Source organism: Arvicola amphibius, chromosome 1 (assembly GCF_903992535.2).
Source record: "Arvicola amphibius chromosome 1, mArvAmp1.2, whole genome shotgun sequence".
Taxonomy (NCBI): domain Eukaryota; kingdom Metazoa; phylum Chordata; class Mammalia; order Rodentia; family Cricetidae; genus Arvicola; species Arvicola amphibius.
The window spans coordinates 65733048-65750792 of NC_052047.1; the positions used below are offsets into that span (position 1 = coordinate 65733048).

The 17745-nt window shown below is 52.9% G+C and overlaps 1 protein-coding gene across 1 annotated transcript; it reads left to right on the forward strand.

Annotated features, from left to right (window-relative positions):
* The first annotated feature begins 862 nt into the window (after positions 1–862).
* Positions 863–14993, forward strand: Mxd4 (MAX dimerization protein 4). The gene is made up of 6 exons (XM_038336008.1): positions 863–1081; positions 1163–1262; positions 4434–4463; positions 9844–9958; positions 11043–11205; positions 11686–14993. The coding sequence occupies exons 1-6, from the start codon at positions 1018–1020 to the stop codon at positions 11841–11843; spliced, it is 630 nt and encodes a 209-aa protein (XP_038191936.1). The 5' UTR covers positions 863–1017; the 3' UTR covers positions 11844–14993.
* The last annotated feature ends 2752 nt before the right edge of the window (positions 14994–17745 follow it).

Here is a 17745-nt window from a genome sequence, read left to right on the forward strand (position 1 = left end):
TGTCTGACACTAGCACCTAGTTATTGGAACGGCCCTACCCTCAGACAAAGCACCACAAACAGACTACACTCCGGGATCCCCCTTGCTCGTGGCAGCAGTCAGGTGACCTTTCTTTCACTCCTGATGGTCACCGGAAAACTGTTCCTTCCTACTCTGGGTTTGACATTTTCTGAGAAGCTTTTAGATTTCAACCGTCTGCATCTTTGTTCCAAGTTTTAGCCTTTCCTGAAGCCACTATTCATGAGGGGGGCAGGTGTCATTTGCAGTCCTTTAGCAAGATCCCAGCTCCTGCTCCAATCAGGCCCCAAGGTGGGTCCTCCACCTGAGACTGTGGTACAGCTGACCCCGAGCAACAGGTCGTTGCGCACGACGTGCAAGGCATGACAAAGCGCCGGGGCGCGTGTCCGCAGCGCATCCTGCGGGGTGTCTCCCGAGACACGGTCCACGTCCTCCTGGCCCCAGCGTAGGCCGGGCAGCGGTCCCACCGCGCTGTGCTTCCTCTCGGCAACGGGTCCTGCCCCGGCGCCCTCATTGGCCCCACGCCCCGTGGCCGGCCATTGGTCCGCGGCCGCAATTTACATAGACCTATCTGGCCCAATCGGTGTGCAATGCCTACTTAACATGCACGACGCCCGCCAGTCAGCGAGCACCGGGGCCGGGCCACCACGTGCTGTTGCTAAGCTTGGGCTTCTAAATTGTTACTACTGGGGCCAGCCTATCCCAGCCAAGCTTCGCATCTGTCAACATTCTCAGCCCTGCCCGAGGCGTTCGGCCAGTCACCATTGGCCAAGGCTGGCATAGGACCCGCCCCCTAAGCCAGAGCTCCCACACCGATTGGCTGTGGCGACCGCCGCTCGCCTTATGTGTCAATTTGAGGGCCCGAGGCGGAGGGTGGCGGTCCAGCGCTGGAGTCCGCGAGTCGGACTGGTGTGCCGCCAGGCGCGGGGCGTGCGGCGAGCAGAGCCGGCAGGAGCGCGCCGGGCAGCTGCCGCCGCCGTCCCATGCGCGGGCGGCAGGATGGAGCTGAATTCCCTGCTGCTGCTGTTGGAGGCGGCCGAGTACCTGGAGCGTAGGGACCGAGGTAGCCTGCGCCCCTTTGTGCCAGGGTGGGCGGGCGGCGGGCGGGTGCAGGGGGCCGCTGACCGCACGGTCTGTCCCGCAGAGGCCGAGCACGGCTACGCCTCCGTGCTGCCCTTCGACGGCGACTTCGCCAGGAAGAAAACAAAGACGGCCAGCCTGGTGCGCAAGGCCCCAAACAACAGGTACCGCCCCCACCCCCCACCCCCCACCCCCCACCCTCGCGCGCTGTGCCCAGCCAGCTCGGGCCGGCCCCGCCCGACTGTCCCCGTCCTCTCCGCGTCCCCAGCGCAGTCCTGCGCGCACCCGGGCGGCCGGCCTGGAGGAGGTGCCGGCCCCGCCCGCGCGTCGCCATCTTCCCGCGGCCGCGCCTCCCGCCGCCGTAAACAGTGCCACGCGTACAGCGCCCGCGCTCGCCCAGAGTCGTTCTGGACTTTTCCAGACTGGAGAGGAGCTGTCAGTTGGTGCCGGCCGCTGTTCCCCACCTAGGGCCGAACTGGGGACTCCTCCCTCCCTTGTACTTCTGAAGCTGGCCTTGCTCTTAGGCCCAGCACCTTACCCCCCCCCCCCTCCCTCCCTGGATACCCACCGGTCCTGCACAGCCAACTGACAAGGAAACTCCTAACAACAAGTGCAGGGCTGGCCTCGTGGGGAAGAGCTGCAGGGAGCTATTTCTACCAAGAGTCCCAAGGCCCAACTACTCCTCTCTTTGCCTTGGCCTAGTACTTGGAGGAAGCCCTGAAGTTGGGGTTTAGGCATGGCTACAACTCCTAAGGGTTCCACCCTCCTGGCTGCAGTGGGGATCGTGGCACACCTGACAGTGTCTAGGGGTCAGCCTTGGCCCAGCCACTCCTGGTCTGGGAGCTTCCCTGGCAGGCTGGGGGCTTCAGGGGCCCCTGGCAGAGGGTGCGGCTCATTCCTGTGGCCTGCCTGGTCTTGGGAAACAGAGAGCCTGGCACAAGGACCCATTTTTGTGGTGTCCTAGGCCTGGCAAGGAATTGGTTGGATTTCCAACTGCCTGAGTCCCAGCCCTTGTCTTATGCTTTGGGCAGCTGAGAAGGACATCAGTGTGTTCCCACTGCCCCAGGCTTCCACAGGGAGATGGCCTGGTCCCTGATTCTTTCTGCCCAAAAACGCTAGGTTGGGAGTTCAGGTTCCTGTGGCATGGAGTAACCACAGGTAATAGGAGCGGTAGCAGAGACACTCAAATGCTTCTGCCATATACACAAGTAAGCAATCTGACCTAGCCTTGTAAAAGAAGCCTTATTTTGGGGGCTGGAGAGATGGATCAGCAGTTAACCCAGCAGAGGACCTGGTCTCAATTTCCAGCACCTACATGGAAACATACAACTGTCTGTAACTCCAGTTCCAGGGTACCTGGCACCCTCACACAGACACACATGCAGACAGAACATCAATGCAATGCACATAAATAAAAAACTTACTAAGAAGCCTTATTCTGAACTTCATTTTACAACAGAGGAAACCAAGGCATAGACAGATTCAGTTACTTACCTAGGGCCACTTAACCATCTCTATCCCGTTACTGGACGAGTTCCTAGGCTTCCACCTACTGCTGGGATGGAGGCCTAGGTGCAAGGGGCAGGGGATACAGAGGGCATCACTGACTTGGGTGCACTTGTGCACTTCTTCCTTGGACAGAACATACTCCCTTAAGGCCTAAGGCCTTAGGGGTGGCAGGCATAGCCCTTCCCACTCCAGTCACTGCTCAGTTGAGAAGCTGGGATCCCAGATGTGGAAGGGCATTTCTGAACCTGTAAGGCTTCTGTGCCTTGGCACATTGAAAGGCAGGCTTGTGATAGCCGGCCGGGGCGAGAGGAAGGCAGGAGGGACGCACTAAGGTAAGGACACAGCGGCTCTGTGATTGACATGGACCCTGTGTAGGTCGCTGATGGCCCCCAGTGACTCCATGGGAGGGGCCTAGAGCTAGCCTTTCAGGGTCACATTCTTTGAGAAGGTGAGCAGAGGGATCAGATCAAGGTGGTGCCCAGACAGCACCTGGCACAACTGTGGCCTCTCCTCAGGCACAGGTGCTTCTGGAACCTGCACGACAAGCTCCCCTACAGGATCTCTGAATGCAGGGAGCATTCCAAGAAAGGCCATCCCCCATGCTGCTGAGGAGTGGCCCTCCAGTCCAGGGTTGGGAACCAAGACAAGGGTCATCCTTTGGTCTGGAGGTGGGGGACTGCAACACCAAAGGCCCCTGCTGATCCCAGCCTCCTACACAAAGTAGCAGTCGGGCTGCAGTGTGAACTGAAGGCCCAAGGCCAGTGCGCAGCTTCTGTGCTGCCTTCTTGGCTCTGGTTGGCTCATGCACGGGGGGATCCTGAGGTGCTGGTCCAGCCCCAGTGACTAGCAGATCTTTGAAAACCTTGGGAACTGCACAGTGGAGCCCAGGAATCAGCAGGAATTGAGGGAAGATGGTGGCCTAGTACCCTGATGGTTTCAGTAGACAATGGGGCAGGCAGAGTATAAACCGTTTTTGGTGGAAGATACCAGATCCAAGATCTGGAGCAGCAGCAGCAGAAGGAAGAGGTGGGCAGTGGCCAGCAGAGACACAGGGAGGGACTTGGTCTGGGTGTGTCCTGAGCTTTTCACTCATTTGTGCAGCAGGCCCGGGACCTAGAAGCCCTTGTTGGCTTGTGGCATTCCCTTCGATTGACAGAGTCACTTGAAAGCCTGAGTGGCACCTGTGGTGTTGAGAAATCTGCTCTGATCTGAGTGAGGTTGGCCAGTGGGGCTCAAGCAGTCAGTCCTTGGGGTCCCTGTTCCCAGGGGAGATAAACTTAGACTCGGGGTGACATGTTCTGCCATAATGCAGCTCCTGAGAGGAGTGGGAATGGCCATCTTTTGTGTCCTGCTATGTACCCACAGGTCCAGAAAACATCAGTTTCCTACAAATGCCCCTGTGAAGTGACTTGGCTGTAACAGCTTTGTCTTGGGGTTTCGTATCTGTGCAACAGAGTGGCCGTGGGAGGATGGGATCATCTTGTCTCCTGAGAGCCTGGCCTTTGTGACACATGCTCAGACTGCCACTGGTTCTCTGCATGGCTTGTGTTGCATATAAGGACACAGCTGACCTGAGAGAAAGGGGAGCAGAGAAGGAAGGTGGCTGGGTATCTGCGAGCCCCAGTTCTCAGTTTAGCATGGAGTTATCCTAGCCTTTGGGAGGCAGCTGTGCACCTGCCCTAGCTCTCAGCATCCAGAGATATGCTGGACCTAGACCCTCCTAGCCACTATGTGAGGGCTCCTGCCTCTCTACAAAGAGCCTCTGTTATTTGTGCCCTGGTTGTTAGGCCTTGAAGTGAGCCCTGTCTTTCTATCTCTCTAAACAGGTCTTCACACAACGAACTAGAAAAGCACAGGTAAGTGGCATCCTCATTCCCATGCGAGCTACTGGATGTGACTACCCCCACCCCCAACACTGAGGGGGTGCTTTCGCTGCCCTGGCCTGTCTGGGTTGCCAGGCTATGCTCTATGCTCTGGAAAGATCAGTTCTAGAGGGGTCTAGGATCTGTTTTCAGGCATTTTAGATTGGCAGGCAGAGCTTGGCCCATGCCCTGTTCTTTGGCCGTTAGCCTGGGGTCAGAACTGTTGGGTACCAAAGACTCGAAGCGCAGCTCCTTGCACTGGTAGCACGCTGACTTTGCTCCCAGAAGAGGACTTGAGTGTGATTCCATGTGCCTAAGCCCCTTTGGTAACTGTTTCAGCTCTCAGTACAATGGCCTTTGTAGCACATTCAGCCCTTCCCCTCACCTCTGTGCCTTTCAGGGCCTGCTTTCTAAGGAGGTGTCATGCTCTGCATGACTGGGAGAGCATCCAGGGGGCAGCAGGCCCAGGCACTCTCCCTGCACCCTGGCTCCAGTCAGTTCCTGGGATGGCTGGTGGCCCTGAGGCTGCTTGTCATTTGTGTCTTCCCTCTGTCAATGATGATGCGGTGTGGCCGAGCCCTGGGAGGTGAGAGGCGAAGGGGATCCTTGTGACTGTTAGCAGCAGCCCAAGTGAAAGTAGAGGGTTTTTTTTAGGCCAGGCAGCCCCATAAGCAGTAGCCCCGGTGCAAGGACCAGGGATAGCCCCTGAGAGACACTAGGCAATAGCTCTGTCCTGACCTCTGCTCCTATCTATAGAATGGATCAGTTCTGTCTTGCCTTCTTGGTGTTTAGGGGGTGGGGTGTGTAACTCTGCATCCTACATGAGCCCTCCTGGGTGCACTGGGAAGGTCTGGAACCCAGCCAGTTCTTTCCCTCCCCCTCCCCCATGTCTGCGCCCAGTGCAGCGCCAACTTCCGCTCTCCCGGGATTCAGGACTCTGGTTGGGGCGGGTGACTGGGCAGGGACAGAACACCATGTTCCCAGAGGAGATGCACTTCCTGCACTGGCTGTGTGTGGTTGGGGGGTTCCCAAGGGGCCAGGCCACAGAGATGGAAGCCAGCGTGAGGCAGACTTGGGGTTGCTCCTAGGTCAGAAGAGACCAGCCAACCTTGTTCAGACCTAGTATCCTGGCCTATAGTGAGGGCTTCCTGGAAGCAGTGTTTGGGAGGATGGATAGGGAATGCCATTGAGGGAAGCATGGGTAGTAAGGGTATGGAACCCTCTAGGAAGGGTTGACCTCCGGCCTCTGTAGACATCCATTGACCTTGGCCTTGATCTCTGCCATCTTCCTCAAGCCTATAGTTAGACCAGGTCTCATGGAGGCCCTTAATTTAAGACGGGGTAAAAGTGGTTTAGGCATCCTGGGTCTCTCTGCCACCACGTTTAGGGTAGGGTCTGTCTACCTAGCTAATCAGTCATAGATGTAGAGTGCTCTGAGTAGCCCACAGGCCTAGGGCTTGGGCCCTGGTAGGGACATCAGTCATGGTTTGCCGTAGCTGGCCTGAGATTGATGCCAGGTGTTCCTGGCTGCTGGCTGAAGGAAGGGCTTGTGTGTTGTCCCGAGGAAGGAAGGAAATACCTGGCTAGCTGCCCAGCAGGCCATAAGAGGCATACCCTGGACATGGCCTTCACTGGAAGTGTCCTTTAGAGAGACTCAGGTAGGCCTGTGGGACTTCCCCTTTCGGAGCTTTGAATAGTACTCAGCCAGCCGTAGGCCCACTACCCCTGTGGGTCAGTAGCTCTGTTAGAGTGGCCAAGTCTAGCACTGGATGCTGACCTCAGGGCCTGGCAACCTTCCTAGGCTCAGCTCTAGTCTTCGGTCTTAGCTAGTATTGGTGAGAGCTCTAGATGTTCTTCCTGACCCTTAGTACTCCTTGAGTGTCCCAGTATGCTCAGAGCGCAGGCAGGTCTAAGCCCTTAGCTAGGCCCCAACCCTAAACTAGGCACAGAGATGGTTGTTGAGCCTTGACATGCTCTTGCATGGCAGCCAGCAAGTGCCTGACGCAGTCATGTCAGGAACATGCTTGTTAGCAACAACAGAAGATGGTGATATAGAAGAGAGTAGGGTCCCCTTGTCCCATGCCACTGAATGTAAGAGAATTCCTCACTGCCATTTTTTCCAGTAACCTGGCCTGGAACTTACCTCTGCTATGCAGTCAAGATTCTGACACACATGTGCTGGGGAATCCTGACATAGAGCCAAGCCCCCTCCCCGCCCCAGCTCTTGGCCTTTGAGGAGTAGGGGTTTTCAGTGAGAAGTTAGGTGTGGCTGTGAGAAGAGATGGGCCATTGCTGATACTAACGCAGGGATTCTTGTGGCACTTCTGCCTCCATTAGAAGCACAGGGGTTTAGCAAGTTTGGGATGCTTAGGGATAACAATGAGTGCTGGTGTTGAGTTTGTGCTACAGTGACTTTAGGAAGGATTTGGTGAGGTCCCAGAGCATCCTAGACTCTAGGACTGTGGTGCTCAGAATAGGGGATGGAAGGACCTTCTGCACATGTCCTCAACAACCATAGGCTTACACCAGGGTATACACTCTTCTGGGTTTGGGTTGATTTATTACTTTTACATTGCTTGTGTATGATCAGGTGACTTTTAGTCATCTCTCAAAGAAATACCTTTTTCTAAAGTATTATTTGTGAACTCCCTGTATCCTCCTCCCAGAGACCTTATCCTGATCACTTGGAGCCCCTGAAATGATAAGGGGCCCTTGTTACCCACTCTCCTTACCTGGATCCTTCACCCAATACCATGGAAGTGTTGCAGACCTGTGTCCATGTGCCCCTAGCCTCCCTGACTCCAGAGTCTGTAGAGACCCACAGCCATACTTCCCAGGTTCCCTCTGACTTGAGTGTTGTTGAGCTGAGTCTTCAGATGCCCAGGGATGGTTCTGTAGCACCCAAATTCTAGATATAGAAGGACTGGTCAGTGATCTGGGCCAAAGCCAATGGTGATTCTCCCACAGGAACTGTGACAGGTCCCCATGTACTGTCCAAGTAAGTTCCAGCCACCTCCTTACATTCTAGTTGGTACAAAGGAGAAAATGAGCATCTGCTTGTTTGAGTTTTCATTTCCTGACTGCGCATGGGATGGAGTCTGTTTTCATGTTAGAGTTGCCCTTTGTTTTCTGCGACTTGCCTGTTTGTGTCCTTTGCTCATTGTTATATGAAGGCAGTACTCTTTATTTTTGATGTGTATGAGCTCAAAATATCACTAATACTAACTGTTTTGTCTTTTATATGTATTGCAAATGCATTCCTACTGTTATTTGTCTTTCGGCTGTGTTTCTTTCTTGTACAAACATGTCTTTCTCTGATTGTAAAACTAAATGTGGGGTTTTTAAAACATAGAAAACCTGGAAAATACAGAAGAGCACAAAGCTAAAGAAATAAACGTTGCCAGCCGCATCCCTGGAGATGCCTGCTTCCCGTGCTTCATTGTGTTTTGTGGAGTCTCTGTGTGCGTCTTCTCTTTTTTATTTTTTAAACAGAAGTGGGTCACTTGTCACATATGTGGTTCTGTATCCTAGTGCTTTCACTCAACACTCATGAACTGGAAAGACAGGTACACCAAAAGATGACACTGTGGTCATCTCTGGGATAGGGGACTTAGGAATTCCTTGTTTCTTGTCAGATTGCACTTTCTATCAATTACCAAAAAGCCATTGCCGCTGACATGGTTAGATAATGGGTTGTGTGAATTGCTGTTTGCTGCGTAATAGGTACACCTGGTGAGAAGGGTCTTTGGCCACTCCTCCTGTCAAATCCCAATGGTGGCTTCAGGACACCTTCTCTGCTCCCTAGCCCAGCTCTGTTTTCTAGTCCCCTCAGTTCCTAGGGTTGGATTCTCACTGTGCTGGTAGCAATGATGCTGAGATCTGGGCTCTGGGTGGGTAACCATGTATGCAGTAGTATGGAGCCAGGAATCTGTCTATGTATGGTGAGACTGAAGATCCTCTAGCCTTGAGGCAGAGTCAGGGGCTTACACACACTCACTCACACCCGGCCTCCTGGCTAAGCCCACTCTTAGTCCTGTATCTAAGAAGTTCTTCCAAAAGTCTAACTCCAGTTCACCAAAAGGACCTCTAAGCCTTAGGGTGCTGGGCCAGGATGCTGGGCAGGAAAGTGCTTTGTCAGCAGTGAGTACAGTTTGAAAGGCACAATGGCCAGGGTGGCACCCCGCCCCCATGTATGACTGTTAACGTCTCTCTATGGTCTCTTCCTGTACCCAAGGGCTCCCTTCTCTGTCTAAGAGATGTCTGTTCCTGCATTCTGCCTTCCAAGGTCTCTTAGTATTGAGGGAGTCTGTGGGGATGCTTGGGCTCTGTGACTAGGGAACAGATATGAAAAGTAGACTTTCAGCATGGTGCCACTCTTTTTTTAATTGAAAATAGATTTTTTACACAATATATTCTAACTATGGTTTCTCCTCCCATTTCCTCCTAGATCTTCCCTACCTCCCCACCAACCAACTCCACACACACCTTCTTTCTCTCTCTCTAGAAAACAGACAAGCAAATTAAAAAACAAAACAAAACACTGTTAAAGAGGAATATATGTGGGTACTGGCCATGTCAGGCCAGTTGGGCAGCAGGTTTCCACAATCCTAAATAATTTCTGTCCTTGAATTGAAGTTGCACTTTTAAGAATGTGTCCAAAGCAAGCCATACTGACTTGGAAAGCACTTTGACTTACAGTAGAGCCTGGCTCGCGCCATAACTAGGTATCTCTCAGACAGAACACTGTGGATTCCTGCAGCTACTGTCAGGTGGGATGTGCAGATGCAGCAGAAGTCCCTGTTACCACGGTAATGTTAGAGATAGCCTCTGGAATTGAACTTAGCTGCTCCCACAGACCAAGTAGCAAAGCTCTCCAGCGCGTGAACAAGTACTGTGACTAAGGTTCCAGTTTTGTGAGAAAATAGATCCACAGAAATGGATACAGGAACAGAAGTCTGGAATGATGCAATTTCCAGTGAGACCACAAACCAGCAGAGAGAACTGGTCCTCGGCCTCCCTTGACCTTATCCATTCACGCTTTTACGAGGACAGGAGTGACTAGAGCACACTGTGCAGGGCAGAGTCTTAGGCCCCGTGGAACCACGTGGATACCATATCCACAGAGGTACCCGTGACAGGCTACTCCTGAGGGGATGTGTTATCCAGACCAGGAGGGAATTCCTGGAGAAGAAGATAGATACTCAAGCCCCGAGGCAGAGTCTGGGGCAACTTCCAGGTCAAGAGGCAGGCCTGCAGTAATATTTGGGCCCGTGGAGGGGCTTGGCTGGCCACTTCCCACCTTCTGCCAGCCATATCTGTCATAGTTCTGTGGGGTTCGCTGCCTAGCTTGATAGTCTGTCTCTGGCTCTTTCAGACGAGCTAAACTCAGACTCTACCTGGAACAGCTCAAGCAGCTGGTACCCTTGGGCCCTGACAGCACACGCCACACCACTCTGAGCCTCCTGAAGCGTGCCAAGATGCACATCAAGGTAAGCATGCTGTGCCCTCTGCTCTCCAGCCACCCTGGTGTCCCCCAGGCCACCCATTGGTACAGAGGTGGGTGGTTGTCAAGAATTTATGGGGAGACCCAGCAGAAGCTGGTGAGTTGTGTGGAGGCTACATGCCTTGTGTTAGGTTCTGTTGAGTGGTGTTTGGCAGGGAGACAGTACGGTTGGCAGGACAGGTCAGGTCTCAGGGTGGTACAGTGTTATAGTTCTCTGTAACACTGGGCTGTGAAGGGGCAGCGGCTGGAAGGAGAGGTGGAGTTAGGAGAGGGCAAGGCCCCATTGTATGCTTCATAGACTGGGAGCAGACGACATCTGCAGAGAGGTGGGAGGAGTGGTGGAGACTTGGGAATTGGTGTGGGACTAGGCTAAGAGGGATTTACCTGACATAAGTCTCCTAAGGCCTTCAGACTGACGGTTGCTTATTTAGTGTTCTTGGGACATTTGGGTCAACCAGGGTAGGTCTTTCCTGTCAAAAGGGCTCCTCTGCTTTATAGGTGTGGACACACAGGTCAGGCGTCAGTAGCTTTGAAAGTTATGTCCAAGGCCCTGGGGTTTTAACAGAACAGCAGTGTCTCAGGTGGGCCCCACACAGGAAGGTTTACAAGGGTTAGAAGGTCTGTGCCTTAGAGATACACAAGGCCTGCTTGCAGGCATACTCCGTACCATATCCCCACTGTTCTTCCATGCTCAGATGCTGCAGTTACCCAGTGAAAGCCCAATCTTGGGCAGGTGGAGCTCTCATGAGTAGGGTTGGAGGGAGGGGCCTGCCAAAGTTTGGATGGCACTGTACCAGGTCTTGAGACCCACACGTGTCTCCATTTCCTGGGGCTGGCCAGCAACACTGGGCATTCCACAGCTAGTTAACAGGCTAAGAGTAAAAGACCAGGCTGAGTAGTCACCTTGCTGGGGTGAGGAAGGGCATATTAAGCCTTTGGCTGGGCATCTGTGGTTCTGTCTAGCAAGTCATTTTATTGGTAAGGATCCTGCCTGTAAAGCTTCTGTATTTATACCCAAGGGAAGTTATTCCATCTTGGCTATGGACTCACAGAGCACCCTCTATCCCTAGAAACTGGAGGAGCAGGACCGTAGGGCACTAAGCATCAAGGAGCAGCTGCAGCGGGAGCATCGCTTCCTCAAGCGACGCCTAGAGCAACTATCAGTGCAGAGTGTAGAGCGTGTGCGCACAGACAGCACTGGTTCTGCTGTGTCCACGGACGACTCAGAGCAAGGTGAGTGCCCAGGCAAGCAAGGTAGGAGCTCGGACAACCGAAGCCTGGCCTCTGGGTATGGGTATCACCAAAATTCCAGGGGGACAAGGAAGCACCTAGGGAGAGAGTGATGTTGGTGGTGACAAGGTGCTCACACCACCTGAACTACCTGCTGGCAGTACTACGATAATTTCCCAGCCTTGCATGAAGAAGGGGTGGGAAGAAGACAGTGAGGCACAGAGGTCATGACCTTACTATGTGAAGGCAGAAGATGATTCACCTCTGGTCAGCATGCTGCAGAGTCTGGGTTCATAACCCAAGACTTTAGCTGGAGCCATCCTAGCATCTTCCACCTCAGGGTTCAGAGGACCTCCCTTATCTTTCCCCAACCCCAGCCTCCACTTCCATAAAAGGGAAACATGAGCTCTAACTTGGAAGGGAGCCCCAGTTTGGCTTCCTTGGAAGGGGCCACCCTGATCCATCCTCTCTCTGTTCTCTCAGAGGTAGATATAGAGGGCATGGAATTTGGCCCTGGGGAGCTGGACAGTGTTGGCAGCAGCAGTGATGCCGATGACCACTACAGCCTACAGAGCAGTGGCTGCAGCGACAGCAGCTATGGGCACCCTTGCAGGAGGCCTGGCTGCCCTGGCCTTTCGTAGGCTCCATGTCCTTTGCTTCTTGGCCCACCTGCCTGCCCACCTAGCCAAGCGTCTCAGCCTTCCTGCCTCCCTTAACTGAAGCCAGCCTCGTCATGAGCCTACTGCTGTGCCATTCTCGAAGCTCCAGCTGCTGCCTGGTCTGCCCGCCTCTGCCTACTCACCCTTTGGTCAGGACTCAAACTGCCTGCCCCTTCCTGCACGGCAAGAGCCCAAGCAGGGAAGTAGGGTGAGGCTCTCACATCTGGATCCCAGCATAGTCGCCCACAATCTGTTCTCAGATTCCTAATCATTCCAGAAGTATTAAATGTCATTGCTGCAAATCTTGGTAGGATCCATGTAGGGGCCTTAATGACCACCATGGGGAGCTTGAACTCCAGCATCGGATCCCAGGAGAGAGGAGTGGACTGAGAAGGAAGGAAAGGAAGAAAGAACGGAAGGCAGGCGGGCGCAGCTGTCCATCCATTCATCTGTCCATCTAGCTGTTGGTCCACACAGGCTCCTGAGGTGTGGACAGAGAGATTTATGAAGGGCAGGGTTTGGGTGAGCATTTGGAGCAGGTGGGTGGGATCCTTTTCCTTGGTGTCAGGAGTCAGGGGGATGCTCTTGGGAGTCTGGCTGGACCACCTCATACCAACTTGGGTGGCTTATGCTCTATTAGGACCATCAGATGTATACACACACACCTAGGCTCATACCCACAATCACATACACACAGACACATGGACATCAGAGAATGTATGTCCTGAGATATTTGGCCTGAGGTCAGTTGGAAATGATGGCCCCCAAGCCTGTGCCAGACTCTCATTCAGGCCCCTGCTCACCTGTGCCAGCCCAAATGTCTCTCTAGTTTGCACAGGAAATAGATAGGGCCTTTCTTCCTGGCAGGGGACTGGAATAAGCTGGGTGGCAAGCTGAAACCACTGGGTCCTCCAAACTTTCTCATCTCCCTTTCTTAAGAAAAGAAAAAAGAAAAAAAAGTTTGACGGGGAGCTCCCAGAAGGGGCCTCAAAGTCCTGCCCAGGGCAGCCTCAGCTGGCAGAGGCTTTACCCAAAACACAAAACAGAAACATTTTTAAGAAGAGAAAAAAGCTCTGAAGACTCGCCAAGGGACATGAGTGTGTGCCGCCTCTATTTCCTGTATGAGATTTTTGTACTCTATTTTCCTAGCCATTGTTGTGTCCTTGTTTGCTGAGGGGTGGGAGCGACCCAGCGTCTCAGGGACCCATCCTCTGTCATATCGTCATAGTGTGCCTTGTGTCCCCTGTTTCACCCCACCCACTGCCACCAGCATGTTCCTGTGGCTTACGGAATGCACCAGGTCTGCTGGCAGGTGCCCCCTCACTGCTTTCACACAGCTGCCACCTCCTGGGAGGGACATATGCATGCCTGCGTGGCTCCCATGGCTGATTTTTGTATCCTGCAGGGCTATGACCTGGCCTCCAGTGGTGCCTCCCTGGTAACTGGCAGGGTGGCTGTGCCTGAAAGTTTGGGGACAGCAGGCCTGCTGGCCTGGGGCCTTTTCTCTGGAACTTGGCAAGGATCTGGAGTGTCAGCCATGGGCAGCTGACAAACACAGTTCTTCTGGAGGTGGTGCAGACCTGGCTGGGAGGCTTCCGTTGGCCTTTCAGTGCTAGAAGTGCTCTAGGGACAACCACACAGCAATATTTGGGTCGTGGCCATGTGCTGGCCCACAGCAGTGCCTGCCACCTCCTCTGGTGCATTCGTAAACAATTTCCAAACTGTGGTGAAAATTCCTTGTTTATCTTCAGCCATGCCAGTGAGCATCCTAGGGTGGGTGGCCTACTGATAGGCGGAATGGAGTTCCTGGAAACAGCTCTGGCATAGAGCCTGCCCCAGGGGTACTCATGATGACAGGTGGAGAGCAGGCCTGGGTAGGAGTCCATGGACTAGAAGGATAGCCCACTTCTTAGTAAGCTGGTTCCCCGATGGGTACTCACGATGACGTGGGCAGCAGGCCTGGGTAGGGTCCATGGACTAGAAGGATAGCCCACATCTTAGTAAGCTGGTCCTGTCGACATTTCCAGCCCACTGGGCATCAGTGTCTACCTAAGCATGTCTCCTGGAAACTTGTTTGGAGCACGTCCACCCTTAGTACAGGACAGAGCAGAGCTATATTTAAAGCTCTTGATTCAGGGCTCCTGATGTGCCATGAATTCTTATATCATCAATTCCCTGCTCCATCTCCAGCACCTTAGATTCTGCTTCCACCCTTGCCAGCAGAGTCCACTCCTGGTGACCAGACTGGCCCCCTTGGCTGAATTTTATGGCAGCTCAGCCCTTTGCCTTTTCAGGCTATGGTTCCTATGTAGCCTGGGAGTTGGCCTCCTCAGTCACCCAGGGGTGCTAGCCAGCTGCCCCTCCTACTAGCAGACATGTGAGGGGTGGTCCATAGGCATGGGGCTGGTGCTAAGAGTTATATATATCCATTACTCCTTCTCCTGCTCTCTACCGTTTTGCACAGTATGGCCACTGCTAATGGTCATAGAATTCAGCCAAGGCTATTGTGTGTCTGCAGAAAGAAATCTGGACCAAAATAGCTGCTGCTTATGTCCTCCACCTGCACCTGACCATGCGAGCCATCTGGTGCTCCATAACAGAGTCTGGACCTCCAGGCTCAAGCTTGGGTCCCCTTAATGGGAGGTGGTCCAGATGTACCAGACCCACCATCCTGTTGCAGGCCCAACTGGTCTAGCAGGAGAGGAAACAGAGGTTATGTCTCTGTATAGGCCCTAGGCCTGCCTCTGCAGTCCTGTCCTGCAGGTGCTTGAGCCTGCCTTCCCAGGCAGAGGGAGTTGTGCAGCAAACTGTGGCTGGACAACCCCTACCCTTTTGTGTGCCCAAGCTTTCCCGGCCTCTGTTGGGTCAGTTAGCCTACCACCTCTTGTGTCTGCACAGAGGGTCTTGACCCCAGGCCAGCAAGCAAGTTAGCTCAGGCCTCTAAACTAGGGCACTAGGGCAGGTTCCGTGCCAGAGTATGTGACTACACAGGGGGCCTGGTGCCAGTGCAGTGGGTGAGTTCTGAGACCTGAGCTGCAAAGTGGAATGGGACCCCCATCCCAGCTGTCTAACAGATGGGGCTGTGCTGTGTCATTCTGTCATTGTAATATAAATACAGATTTTTATACCTCATCTTCTGGTTTCTAGTTCTTTCTGTCTCCTTGCTTTTTCTTTTTTCCCTCCAGCTTCAGCTAGAGGGCTTGACTCACTGGAGCTTGGCTCATCCTGGCCTTTGGGAACCGGCTTTCACATCTACAGCTGCTGTTTCCTGGCCAGATCCATAAGTCCACCAGCCTCTCCGTGAAGACATGGGTAGAAGGACCACACACCCTACTCTGTGCAAAGTGTTCTTGTTGCTGGTCTTGTAGTTTTACCCTTTTGTGGCCAAGACACTGTGGGTCCAAAGACAGCTCAATCCTTACGGGTGCTATGCTGATGAAGTGCCCTCTACAGGGAAGCTGCTGTCTTCCTTCGGCTACACCTTCAAGGACCAATCCCTGGGCCCATTCCACTATCCTCACAGTGACTCAGTCCCTATACTGTGCTGAGGTGGAAGTGTGGCCAGCTGTGCTGGGTGCTAGCATGCGGACTTAGGCTTCTGAGCTGCCCTCACAGAAGCAGCTGGGAGGTTGTTAGAACACACAGAATGGGGAAACAGGACAATGTCCCTGACATTCCACCTCCTATAGGGAGTCTTCAGCCCATTCGCAGGAATCTTGGCCCTTGTCCTTGGGGACCCAGCTGTCCTCCCTCCTTCAAGGATTTGCCACCTTGAACACTATAGAGGGAATGGATCAGGACTTCCAGAGAGCAAGATGTCACCTCATCAAACCCTCTGTAGAACACATTGGGGATGGCCTAGTGGTACCTGCTAGAAAGTTTTAGGGTGGAACCATGAATCTTGGGGAGGTATCAGTCCTCCCAGCAGGCAACAATGGACTCTGGATTCTTGAATATGTGCACCCCTACCTTCTGTTGGGAAGGAGTAGGAGTGGGCAGCCTTTGAGGCAGTTGAAGGTTACTCAGAAAAGGTGTTTTCTCATGTGAACACAATTGGGACCCCAGAATTGGTACAATTTGGATGTTTATGTCGATATGGACATTTAAATCCCAAATACTGTGATTTTGAGCCTACCCCACTACCACTTTCTATTGGGGACAGCGAGTGCCAGGGTCTGTGCTAAATACTTAGCACGATTAGCACCTGCTATAGTCATGCTGGGTCAGTCTCAGAGGAAATTAAGGCTGTTTCCATAGCTTTTCTGGCATACCCAGTCCCACAAGACACCTCCCTAGGACCATCCCTATATATCTTCATGTTTGCCCCCATGTGAGACCCCTGCATGAATCTGAACACTTGCCTACTTACTTCTTGGCAGTTAGAGTGACTCCAAGATGGCCCTGCTGTTCTTCTCTCCCTTCATCCCTAGAATTAAATGCCTGCTAGTTCCCGCCGCCCTTTCTCTCAGCCCAGCCTACCTTCAACTTAGCCCTTTGTCCTTACCATCTCATTTTGGACCTCATGGTTAGGCCAAGCCCAGTCTCCTCTGCAAAGGAGCCCCCAGCCCTTTGTCCCTATCTGTCACATTGTTGCTGAGATTCTGGCTGCATAAATTAGGTGGTGGACTCATAGAGACTAATCGCCAGGGGGACACTGCATAGCTTCTTTTTCCAGTCTTGAGCTAGACAGCTGGAGCACAGGAGCTCTGGATTTTTCCAGAGTTATACCACTGGCCTGGGAGGGGAGCTGCAGTGGCTGTCATCCCAGTCTTCCTCAACAGATATGAGCCTTTCAGCCTACCTAAGGTCCCGGACTGCTCTGGCCCCTAAACTCCACCAGGCCTCTTGTTATCAGCTTCCAGCTTCAAAGGTGCCTGTCCCTATCCATCACCATGGTGACCCCTTCCTGGTGGTACTGACTCAAATGCTCCTCAGCTGGTATTGAGTTTTCACCTTTCTCACATGAGTGTAAACACAACGAGAAGAAATCTCCCCTCCCTGACTCCATGGTCTACTGAAAGTCAGCTTTCTTCTGGAAGAACAAGACCAATAGGAAGAAGCTGCCAGGCCACATCTCAATGGCTGACAGCCCCCAGGGTTCTGCCAGCGCCTGGGGTTCCCTTGCCTTTACCCATTCCTGAGTTGTCCAGTGCCAGCTTTCTCAGATCTTTTGTAATTTGAAAAAAATGTAGAATCAAGCTAACACATGTCTAAGGCCGTCACTCCCTTGCTTCCAAACAGCCCCATCTCCATGTTTGGAGAATAGGTCTCTTCACTTCCATTAAACTGCGTCCAAAATCAACCTTTAACATCACAGTTGTATATGAAGTTTTAAAACTGCCTGAAAATATACTGTTTAAAACATAAACTACTTTTTAAATATTGATGACAGAGAGTAAAACTTCAGTCAAGCAGTAGAAAGGCGAGCAGCAAAGACGGTCCCTCCCAGCCCTGCAGTTAGGTGTGCTTTAGCTGTGACACTCGAGCAGGCTTGCTTAGGCGGGATCAGCTCCTGCTTCCCTTCCCTTTCGACCCCAGTAAAACCACAACTGATTTTGAGTAGAAAACAATCTTGTCTTGGAAATAAGTTTAACATACTTGCCTTCTTAAATTTTTAATCCAATTCCCAGAAAACTTCCCAGATCTGTATAATTAACCCCATTGTGTTTGTCGTTTGTACCCAGGGTCCTGTTCCTGTTCTAATCTCTATATTTTTATGACTTCTTATGGCCTCATAAACACCTTTCAAACAAATAGCTGAGATAAGTAACTCAAAATGGAGAGTTGGGGGCCCGGAACTGCCCAGGAGTCACTAAGAAAAGCGGGTTTCCTGGACGGTCTCCAGGGCTCCAGGTTGTGCCTCCTGCTCTGGGGGGACCTCATC

What these genes read in the sequence shown, in the direction of transcription:
- Mxd4 (XM_038336008.1), top strand. Translation starts at nt 1,018, where the DNA reads ATGGAGCTGAATTCCCTGCTGCTGCTGTTGGAGGCGGCCGAGTACCTG. An exon ending in GTGCCAAGATGCACATCAAG is followed by an intron (nt 9,959 to 11,042) that starts GTAAGCATGCTG and finishes CTCTATCCCTAG; the next exon opens with AAACTGGAGGAGCAGGACCG. An exon ending in CACGGACGACTCAGAGCAAG is followed by an intron (nt 11,206 to 11,685) that starts GTGAGTGCCCAG and finishes CTGTTCTCTCAG; the next exon opens with AGGTAGATATAGAGGGCATG.